The sequence below is a fragment of the Arachis stenosperma genome, chromosome 8 (assembly GCF_014773155.1).
Source record: "Arachis stenosperma cultivar V10309 chromosome 8, arast.V10309.gnm1.PFL2, whole genome shotgun sequence".
In the NCBI taxonomy this organism is placed as follows: Eukaryota; Viridiplantae; Streptophyta; class Magnoliopsida; order Fabales; family Fabaceae; genus Arachis; species Arachis stenosperma.
In genome coordinates this window covers 34,316,800-34,328,786 of record NC_080384.1, presented here as the reverse complement: position 1 = coordinate 34,328,786, position 11,987 = coordinate 34,316,800, and the positions used below count along the sequence as shown (strand labels likewise).

General features: G+C 33.9%; 1 protein-coding gene across 1 annotated transcript; it reads right to left on the bottom strand.

The window, feature by feature from the left end:
• Positions 1 to 744: 744 nt before the first annotated feature.
• LOC130944849 (uncharacterized) lies at positions 745 to 4,422 on the bottom strand. The gene is made up of 3 exons (XM_057873411.1): positions 4,171 to 4,422; positions 2,680 to 2,967; positions 745 to 2,276 (listed from the first exon to the last, which is right to left on the bottom strand). Exons 1-3 carry the CDS (start codon positions 4,294 to 4,296, stop codon positions 1,104 to 1,106), a joined length of 1,587 nt encoding a protein of 528 aa, XP_057729394.1. The 5' UTR covers positions 4,297 to 4,422; the 3' UTR covers positions 745 to 1,103.
• Positions 4,423 to 11,987: the final 7,565 nt, after the last annotated feature.

Sequence of the window (11,987 nt, the reverse complement as noted above, 5' to 3'; positions counted from 1 at the left end):
CTTAGATCTTGCATGCTTTGGTCTTGTTACGTTGTTTTCTGTTTGTGGTGTTGTTACGGATGTATAACGGTCACACAGGAACTGTTAGTTAAGACAAGGAAATAAGAAGAAAGGGCGCGAGTTCGTTAGTTCGTTTTTTTTTTTTCGGATTATGTTTTCTTATCCGTTCTTTTGGTTTGGTTACCCTTTGTGTTTTTTAAGTAGAATCTACACTCTGTTATATGATAATAAAATAAGAAATGTAGAATAAGTTTTAAAAAAATTTAACATTAAGATATATAGTATTTATAGTCATTTTTGTTTCATCCATTATTCACACATACTTCCCATATAAAAAATAGTGTATAATCACATGAATGTAATTTAAAATTGTTTTATAAATATAAAAAATTAACCGCTTCATATTTATATATATTTATACATGTTATTTCTTATATTTTTTTAACAAAATAATTAACAAATAGAATAATTAATTTATTTTTTATAAAATAACATTCGAATTTGTAACAGTAAAATAATCAAACATTTTTATAATAATATAATCAAAATTTTTCTTCACCACTAAATATGTAATTCATTAAAGGCTAATTTTTTATGTTCATGTAATTCAATTCAAATTAATTCAACAATTTACTACTGATGAGAAAAAGGTATAAACAACATGACAACATAAAAAAACATTTCTATTTACCAAATTATAACCAAGTTCTTATGATTATCCAAGACAGTCAACAGTTGACACGATTAGCGTTACACTGTCTAGTATTATAAAAGTGGAAGAAGTTAAACAATGATATACACAAGTACATTAGAATTTAGGATTTGTCTATCCATCGCTCTATTTTCTCGTGTCTAAAACTATTTTGCATAGATGTCAACATGTACTTCCCTTCACTAAATTGAAATTTTATCTTAACACAACAAATTTCTCATATCTGAACAAAATATATGCAATAACACCGTGCATAGTAGTACATTAAGGTTTATTCATGCATAATAAAACACGACATGATTGTATAGGGCATGCCAAGTTTGAAGGAGGTAAGGGTCAACTTTGACATCATCGTTGCATTGGTGAAACAAGACATGGTATAGAAAGTTCTTTACCCTGACCATGCCCTCTGGGGACCAACAGAACTATGCACATTCAACCGGTCAAGTACCGAGTTAAAATCTACAGGCTGCCCACTTTCCTCCATCCTCTGGATCACCCCTGCCACATGATCACCTCTAAATCCCATGTTCACCAACTTCTCGATCAAGTCGCTGTAGGGATGGCCACGAATATATTGTGTCTGGCTAGGATTCCGGACCATGAGGTTATGTGGTGCAGGGTTCTGAAGCGAAGCACTCGATGGAGGGTATCCAGCTTGAGCAAAATGAGGTGGTTGTGGGGGAGGATGTGTTCTTCCTCCCTCACTATCATAGATCATGTATGCACTAGTAGGAGGGGGCACGGCATGAGTAGCACTTGTTCCATATGGATCACCTGGTTGTCCAGGAAAAGAGCTCTTGATTTGCGGCGGAAGTGGTTGCTGCGGACCTGTTCTACCAGCTCCGCTGTATCCATACGGCATGGCATCGCTACCGCCGGAAGCTGCAGGTGGAATTCTGGAATATGGCATTTGCATTGGCATGCTGTTTGGTAGTGTTTCCGAGGGAGAGGGATTTGTAGCATGGTTTGGCAGGTAAGGAGCGTAAACATTGGTTGAAGGGGGTCTCATCTGTGACTGCATTGGAGGTGGTTGCGGAGGTTGCACCTGCTGAGGCCACTGCTGCTGCGGCTGTGGCAGTTGTGGTTGCTGATACTGAGAATATTGTTGCATAGACAGAGATTGCGTTGCTTGTGATGATGTTGGTTGTGGAGTTCTATACTGCTGATCAGAGGGCAAATATTGATTCTGGGGAACTTGGGCCACAGATGGCGGATTGGGCAAAGGAGTCGGTGGCATGTAATAAGATGGTTGTTGAGTGGCTGGTGCTACATTTGGGGCCGGAGCTGGAGCTGGAGCTGGGGCAGGGGCTGGGGGAGGTGCCACAGGCTGTTGCTGTGGGGCAACTTGATGAGGCAGGGCAAGAGCTAACTGCTGGTTATGTGCGTCAGATGCCTTATCAGTTCTTTTTGGATCAGGGGCAGAAGGCGAAGACCTCTCCTCGTTGGAATGTGAATGGCTTGTGGAGGATGATTCTTTCTGAACTAACTGAAGCTTGGCTAACTCCTTCTGAGTATCAGCTAGCTCTTGCTTGTCTCTCAAAATCTGTACAGATCTGTGTACCTGCACAAGCAACATAAGATAAATTAGCACAAGCCAAATTGATGTCTCCTCGTCAAACTATATTTGACCACCCTAAAGGCAAATAGAAAAAACTGCATGCAGCAAGTAAATAAAGGACACACTGCTAAATTACATTGGTTGGAAGAGTAGCAAGGAATAATATTATTCTTGCAATAATCATAATTAATTTGGCAACAAAAATGAATCCAATTTTTGTTTGCAACTGAAGTATGCATCTTGGAAAAATTTGCAAATCAAGATGATGATTAGGTCAACAGATTAAAGTGGATATCTACCAGCCATTTGTCAATCAGAAAGAATTTGTGTTTAAAGCCAAAGCAGGAAAATGAAAAGTAGCTTGAATTTTAACCAACAGGTCCTATCCATCAAAGGTGAAACTTACTTCCTGAATGTGTTTCTCAAGAGAATTGAGCTTTAACTCTGCCTCCCCGTGGTCAGTGTTTAAATCAGATCGCATTTCTCCAATTGATTTGTCAATATTATAACAATATAATTCCAACTGTGATAGCCTTGAACTAATTCCTTCAAGAAACCGCATAAGGTTGTCAGCATTTTTTTTCATGCTCTTCTCAACAGCTGCAATCACATCTTGGCTTATAGAATCTTCAGGCGAATTATAAGCAGTATCAGGAAATATTGATGTCCTTGCCATCCTTGATTTGTGAAAATCCTGCAGAAAGTATATTTCATCAATGCGAGGGTCAGAACAACTTGATAGGATTATAAAGTACACCTGATCAACAAATTGGTAGAATATAACCATGCCCCAAAAAGATTAAGCTTGAGCAGAGAGAATAAAGCAAATACAACAGTTTGACATATCTGGAAAGTTAGAAACCTTAATAACCACTTAAACATGGTGTGTAAGGTTGGTTTCCGGCTGAGCAATAGCCCATAGGTTCAACCACAAAAGAATGTTGATTACTGATATAACACAAAAGCAACATAAATAATGTGAAAACACATTCACTATTGATCCACCATGTTTTCGTCCCACAAATGCAACCCTTCCCTAGGCCCATATATCAATTGGTAACTAACCAACTCTACAGAACCAAGCTTCCCTATTCACATTTGGACACATTTCCTCTTCCATCCTTCTAACTATCACCAAACTTGCCTCATTACTCTTGCATCAATGCACATATAAAGTTAGAGAGAAACTTCATCATATGTATACAAAAACAACAAAGCCTCATCCCACTAAATGAGATCGGCTACATGGATCAAACAACGTTACGTTATTGAGCCCTATCGTATATCATATCTACAGCGAGACTGATTATGCGTAGATCTTCCTAAACCCTAAACTTCATCAAGGAAATTCCAGCACCTCCAAACTCGCACTCCAAATGCAATAGTACAAATTCTTATCTTTATTCTCATCCCAACAAATAGATATATTTCTTTTATTTGCAGTGTAACCAGCTCATGCAACCCACCCAGCAAGCTAATTGACTATGAAAGCTATTTAACAAAAATAACACCTTTCGATCATTAACACACTACAAAATAGAACTTAACCATAATTTCCTTGCACCTGTCAGAGTTAATCCATTCTAAAAAGTAAAAACCCAAAATTAAGAAAATTATTTATTATTGGGGAAAAAAAGAAAGCTTTCATGTAATGCTGTAACACTTAAACACCCAAATAAGAATATAAGTGCTTAAGTCTAATAATCGTTCAAGCCTACCACATGAATTTTAGGAAACATACAGTTTGTTCACCCGTGATCAGAATAATCCACGTGGCTAAAAATGATATTTTTCTAAAACCCTAAGAAAATTTTAATTCGGAAGACGAGACCCATTTGAGGAAATTTCCCAAAGAGTGTGAAAAACAAGAAGTCAACTGCGAAGAAGTAATGGGTACCTTGGCGGGGTCATCGTGAGTGCCGTTAGAAGAGTCCTGGTTAGGAAAGTCTTCGTAGGAGCAGAGGATGTCGTCGGAAGCGAAATCGAAGCCCTTGGAGCCGCGACCGGATGATGCAGACGCCATGATTGGAAGCTTGAGGTGGAGGAAGAATTTGCAGAGAGAAAAAAAGAGTTTGAGTGGAAGATACAAGAAGCTGTGGAGTGAAATGGAAATAAGCGATGTTACTTGGCTTCTGTGCAAAAACGAAGTTTCGTTTTTATTTTGCCAAAGTAAAAATTAAGGTTACGAGAATAAAATTGACGACACTTAAATTTTTACCAAAAATTAAATAAGTATAATTAATTTTACATAAAATTAATAATTAAAAATTATTAAATAATTTAAATAATTTAACTAATTTTATATTTAATAACTATAAATTATCAACTTTTCATACAATTGAATACGCATTAATTTTTACCAAATTAAAACAAAGTGGCTTTCTCTACTCACATCAAATGTCTTTGTCGATGATGATAGATATTTGTTTATTTAATGATAATAATTAAGATACATTAACATATTATATTAAATAGTATAATTACATATTTTAAAATATTCAATAATTTTTATGTAAATATTCACTTTAAAATAATTGCATCTATATAATTAATCTCTTTATAAAATTTCAGTCAAAATAAATTAAATTAATCTAATATTTTATAATAGAATCCAAATATAATCATTAAATTAAAAAAATAGTATATACTCTAAAAATAGGTACACTTAAAAGAGGAAAATAAACCATTGTTCCCCAAAAATTTTGTTTTGTGTTAGATTTGGAGTGGAAGATAAGAATGAGATCAACCGACCATGTTTTAATTAATTAAAAAAATATACTCCTTAATTAATTAATAATTTCTACAAAAAGCTTGAATTAACGAAAGAGCTGCTGCCATACACTTCATTTCAACTATTAATGCGTCAATAAAAAATTGTGATATAACAATAATAATAATTGTATTTGAGCTACAACTACAAGTCTAACTTGTATAAAATATAGTTCAATGATATGAAAGAGAATGTGAGAGGAGAATAGAAAACATTGTTTATGTAATTGGTATTTCACTATTTCTATAAGACACGAGTGGTATGGTAGCGTGAACAAAAAGATGAGCTAAAAATGTATTTTTTAATTGTATATGGGATTAAAAAAATTGATGTCTCTAATTTTTTGTTTAGTTGTACAGTGATATCTAAAAATCAGATTTATTAATTTATGTTGTTTAACTTCTTTTTTTTTTTTAAAGAATCACAAATCAAATTATACGATTTATGTTTTTAAAAATTAATATTAAAATTAGACTCTTTGATTTTTATTTTTAAAAATAAAAAAATTTCAATTCAATTTGTACCCTTATTTTTTTTTTCAAAACAAATCGGACCACCTGGACCGTCTGATTTTATTATCAATTAAAAAAAATAACTTTATATCAAATAAAAATATCCAAACTTTCAACAACAACGTATTACACTCATATTTAATTAATATAAAAAAAAATTAGCCACGAGAAGATATGGTTAGTTTTTTAGTTCTATACTTTTATATGTAATGTGATCCCACATACATGTGCTACGTGTGTGATGGTTCTTGCTTCATTTCTTCTTTACAAAACAGGCAAAAACCAAGAGGCACTAATAGTCAAGAGAAATTGATTGCGTTTGCATCCTCTGATACTATTGATCACCACCTGTTTCATGTGTTTGTTTCTGTCCATACAGTACCCTACTAACAAATTCATTTTGTTGAGTGTGAATGTGATGTGCAATTATTAGCACTTAATTACCGGCTACACGCATTCAATGCTTAAAAATTTAGAAATTGGCCTTATGTTATTATGTAAGTGTGAATGATCAAATGAATTGAGAAAAAAGTGCAACCATTGTGTACACCACATACTTTGTTGTTCTAAGGATTTTTTTTTTTTGGGGTTATCTAATAGGTTATTTGTTAAAATGTTAAATGTAAAAAGAATGTTAAAAGATTTAAAATTCTAAGTTTTCAAAACATATAAGTCATAAAAAATAAAATAAAAAAGACAAAAAAATTATCATAAGTAATATTCACAAATGTCTTTTTTCAACTTTTAAAAAATATCTCTAGAATATTTATTATCCATAAGAAATGAAAATGAGATACCGAAAAATAAGAAATGAAAATGACTCATTTGTTTTTGGTATTGAAAAGGACTCATGAAAGCCAATTGAAGCAAAGGCCCAGAACCTTCGGAGAGTGTCTTAGATCCTCCTAGGTTTTTTTATTCAATCTTTCTTTTTAGAGAAAAGGATTTCGAAATAAACGAAGTAGGCCTACATCTAGGCCCAAATAGAGCAAAGCATAACATGGTATCGTCACATAAGAACTCCTTGGCCCACTTTATTGTCAGTACCTGCCCTTCTATTTACAGTAGTAATCTGTAGTATGGCCCAAAAAGCATACCAATGAATTGCAGTAAACTAGAGTTCAAGTGTGATGTATACCGAAAAAAGGGGAAAAAAAAAAGAAAAAAGAGTTCAAGTGTGATGTATACCATTTATTGCTTGTTCTAATTTTAATGGGTTTGATCCTTTTACTTATGATTATTTAAATTCATTTCATCCGTCTTATGTAAATACTGATTCTTTCCATGAGCCTAAAGATCCTATCTCACTACTAATTCACATGTAGTTTTTACTAGCCCACCAAATAGTACATCATCAAATTTTCATTCAAATGATGACATGCATCATTAAGATCTTAGAAGATCAACTCATACACATAAATCACATTCTTATCTTTAAAATTATCATTGTATGTTACTTAGAACAGGAAGCTCTATTAAACCAATCATGTCCTAAGCGGTACGGTCTATCTCATATGGTGGATTATAGGAAATTGTCCCCTATCCATAGAACTTTTTTCCTAGTAATAATCACAACAATTGAACCGAAGACTTATGAACAAGTTGTGCGGCACGAATGCTGGATAAATACAACTAGTGCAAAATTGCTCGCTCTTGAGAAGAATAAGACTTGGTCTATCACTTCTTTGTCTCTTTGAAAGCGCCTCATTGGATGCAAGTGAGTTTTTAAGGTGAAATTTCATTCAAAGGTTAGTATTGAATGCCACAAAGCACATCTTGTGGCTCAAGATTTTCGTCAATAAATTGGCTATGATTATTTCGATACATTCAATTCGATTGTGAAAATCACCACTTTACGACTTATTTTTACTCTTGCTGCTATCCGTGGCTGAAAACTTCACTAACTAGACATTAGTACAGCATTCTTGCATGGTGAGTTGCAAGAATCGGTTTATATGAAACTTCCAAGGTCTCGATGTTTTAAATGGTACTGTTTGTAAGTTGAATCATTCTTTATATGACTTGAAACAGGCAAGCCATCAATGAAATTTAAGATTAAGTGATTTTTTTCAGCAACATGGTTTTATCAAGTCTCCTCATGATCACTCTTTGTTCACCAAGCACACTAATCTTGGTTTGGCTATTATTATTGTTTATGTTCATGATCTTGTTTTATCTGGAGATAATCTATTTGAAATTGAAGCTATTAAAAGGGCTCTTGATGCTGAATTTAGTATTAAGGACTTAGGCTGATTAAACTTTTATCTTGGAATAGAAGTTGCTTGTAGTTCCGAAGGGATTGCTTTGTATCAACGTAAGTGCACTCTTGATTTGTTTGAGGAATATGGTATGTTGGAAGCTAAACTTGCTTTGGTTCCTATGTTGTATGATGAAAAATTTTCTAAAGAGAGTGGAATAAGATTACCGGATCCATTACAATAAAAGAAGACTACCCAGACGACTCTTATATCTCACCAATACTCATCCGGATATTGCTTTTACAGTTGGAAAGCTCAACCAATTTTTGGATTGTGCAACTAATAACCATTACAAGGCAGTACTACATGTTTTTCGATACATCAAGAAATTTCCTTCTAAGGGTTTTATCTTCTCTTCAAATAATGATTTCAAATTGACCGGTTATGTTGACTTGGATTGGGCAACTTGTTCCGATACTCGTCGATTAATAACTGTGGCATTTTCTTACTTAGAAGCTAAATATCATGTCATGGTACAAGCAACTCGAGAAGGTCAATTGCTTCTTTATCTACTTAATGACTGTCATGTATCTCATCCTCAGTCGATCAATCTCTACTGTGACAATCTATCCACGGTGTACGTTGCAGCTAATTTAAATTTTCAAAAAATAACCAAGCACATTAAAGTAGATTGTCAGATTATTCAAAAGAAAATCTCAAACAGGGGTGCTGAAATTGTCACCTATTAAATCAGCTCATCAAATGACTGATTTACTTACTAAAGCATTATCACCAGGTGTGTTTGAATCTTTATTTATCAAGTTGGGCATGCTTGACTTACACACTTCACTTGAGAGAGGATATTATGTGGATGGTAAGAGGTTAGAGGTTTTAACAAGTCTTGATTTAAGGGAGAATGATAGTAATATTGCTGAACTTGCAACTAATTTAATCAATTTCAACTTGATGGAGGATATTGGAGATGATATTAAGCTGGCATCTAATGGCTCACAAAAACAAGCTGTAACTAATTATGGTTGAATAATTTTTTGATAGTATTCATTTTTGTAACTTTAGCTAGAATGATAGGAAAGTTTATTTTGGTTAGAGGTCAAAGCTCCCAATACTAATTACCTCATAACCATAGTTAATTTATTTACCATATTGAGTTACATTTTAGTAAGGTTAATTTTCTAATAACTATAAATAGTGAATAACAACTATAGGTACTTTAGGCTGCGTTTGGTTTGTGTATGTATTAAGACATAGACACTTGAGACATAGACATAAAATATTTGTATTTGTGTATGGTGTTTGGATATAATAGACATGACATTAAAAGAGTGTCTAATATTGTGTTTGTTTTAAAGAACAAGACACTACATAATTAGTAAAAGACCATTTTCTCCCTATAATTTAAAATAAGAATTCAATAATTAAAAAAAACCTACTTACAGAAACTTGCAAATTGCTTCGAGGGTTTCTTCCCCCTCACCCCTGCCCCCAAATATCTCTCTTTTAGCCTCCTCGTCTTTGCTGTTTGGTGGATATTTTCTGGGCGCATCTTTGTATGGTTCTTCTTCCTCGAGGCGAATCTCTGTGTGATTCTTCTTCTTCTTCTTCCTAATTGTTGGGTCATTATTTGCAGGTCCATTTAGCCAGTGTTGTTCACAGGGTATTGCTCATCGATGGAGAGCGCGTGTGCTGATATCGGATTTTATTCATTACCGTTGAAATACTCCAGAGGTTCCACTCTCTTTCTCTGTATTCCTATCAATGTTTCTTTCTTATTTTCTACAGAGTATCTGATGCGTTTTTGGTGTCGTGAAAGTGAATTAGTGACAAAATTAATAATATCTCATTGCTTCTAAAACTGTAATGGATATAAAATTATCCTGATAAGGGTTGAAAATTTGAAATGCTATTGCATCTTGTATGACTCATTTAGAGTGGAGACCACAAAACATAAAAAAAAAATTTCTACAATTAGCTGAAGTTCATTACAAAAAATGTTTAAAATTAATTAACCTCACTACGCATAGGACTTGTTTAAGCATATAACTCTTATTTTATATATACGTGAGTGTGATTGTTGCCATTACCCCATTCTTGAAGATTGATATAGTCCCAGAAGCATTTGAAGGAACCATTAACCGAGAATCTGGTAAGGAAACCAATTTAATTTCATAGGAGATTACAATCTTTGAACTCTAGATTTTTATATGTATGGCATAGTGATTCTTACATCAATAGAGGGAATTGAGTTTAAATTCTTACAATCATGTTTGTAACAAGCTAGGTTGATTTTGAATTTAAGGCCAAGTTCTTGTTTTCTGTTGGGAGTATCTACAAGGCTCCACCACTAATGGTGATGACATCCTTGAGATATGAAAAATCAAAGGATGACATGAAAAGTAGAAGAGGAAAGAGATTGGATGAAGAGGGAAATTGTCGGTCCGTTGGTGTGGCAAAAGTTGATTCAATTGATGATTTTCTCATGAATTCCTTCTTTGCCCTTCCAATTGAGTGCCTTGCTGATTTTAATGCTGTGATCTCAATTTCTGCCTCATGTTAAAGAAGAGATCATCATCACAGTTTGGACATTGTTGAATCGTATTTTAATTCATTTCGTAATCCAAGTTGAAAATATTGAGTAAAGGCTTAAATGAATTCATCATACTATTAGTAAAGAAATTGCTTTATCTTTATAAAGTACTAAAGAGGAGTGAATTTTATCTTTTTCTTTTGTTATTGGATTCTTTAGTTGTGAACTGTTCAATTTATTGTATTACATCTATCCCATTTCAGATAAGCATGACATCAAGAGTGCATAAGGAGCAAACAAAGAAGGAAAATCTCAAGGAATAAAGCTACAAGAGGAGAAGACAAAGTGCTAGTCTAGAATGATGGCTGTTGGGAATGTTAATAGACTTTGAAAGTTGTATTTTTTCTTTGTGATATTTGGCTTTGTATCTGTACAATAAATCATGACAAACAACAACATAAGAGTAAACTTGGTTTAGCTTTAGCAAATACATAATTGATTGCTGGGTCCTTCTTTTGTAATGAAATTATATGAATTGAAAATTCAATGAAAAGTTGTTTCTTTGATGTTTACCTTGGTTTGTTCTGTTTCTTTATTTTGCTAATAGTAATTGAAGTTATATCTTGTATGATTTGCACAAATATATAAGTGCAGAAGTTAAGAATTCAGGTTATAAACATCAACACAGGATTAAGAAAACACAAGTTCTAAACAATACTTGATTCCAAATCTGCAAAATTCAATAGAACTTTGTAGTTTTGCAGAAATTTAAGTGCACATTTGCACAAACTCACCTAATAAATAAGTTAAGTGTAGCCACCTAATATACATAATGCAGAATTTAATATCCTTTAGTAGGACTGCACAATTTTAAGTGCAAATTGCACAATACGATTAACATTTGCCTGATGGATAACATAGTTGCATAATAGCAAAAAATCAACACAGAATATTGGACAATATGAATAAAATTCTATTCACGAAAGGAGTTGCAAACTAGTTAGTGTACTTCACTTGATTAGCATAAGAAAAAACATAATGCAGAAAAGTCTGATAAGTTTTAGCAAAAGAGACCATAATAAGTTAACTACTAAGACCACCATTTACACCCAACAATAGCTAAAAATTTTCCATGATATCTCGTGCGAATGCTGCCTTTTCTTCGTCTAAACTCCAAAAGGTTGCCTTCAATTCTGGATTCTGCACAAATTTCTTTGCAATTTGTACGATCTCCATTGTGTTAAAACCAAGACTCTTCAGCGTTCGGCCAAGATTCACTTGCTCATTAACACCAGACATTGCATTGACTAGTACCTGCACATGCTTTCCTTGATCCTCAACCGCAGCTTTGAAAGTTTCAGCTAAGTTTGATAGGACTGCAGCATCATTGCTTTTTCTAGTTGCAGTGTGACGTCGCTGAATCTTCTCACTTGACGAAGCAAATGAGGTTGAAAAAGTATTGGGTAGTTCGCTCTCGCCAGCTGCTAAGTCCTCCATGTCAACATTGTCTCCGCCTAAACCCAACCCACCAGCTGTGGCCGCAGCAAATGTAGAGCCCGGTGTGACATCTTCTTCAGCATCTTTTCCACTACATGCATCAAGACCAGTAGCTCTATCCTTGCCAAAAATACTCCCAAGATGTTCAAACAAAGGAAATGGCTTGCCTGGAGTGTAGAGTGTAACATTGCG

Excerpts from the sequence above, each read along its gene's own strand:
- LOC130944849 (XM_057873411.1), bottom strand. The coding sequence starts at position 4,296 with ATGGCGTCTGCATCATCCGGTCGCGGCTCCAAGGGCTTCGATTTCGCT. Across the intron at positions 2,968-4,170 it reads CTCACGATGACCCCGCCAAG|GATTTTCACAAATCAAGGAT; the intron begins GTACCCATTACT and ends TACTTTCTGCAG. Across the intron at positions 2,277-2,679 it reads TTGAGAAACACATTCAGGAA|GTACACAGATCTGTACAGAT; the intron begins GTAAGTTTCACC and ends TTGCTTGTGCAG.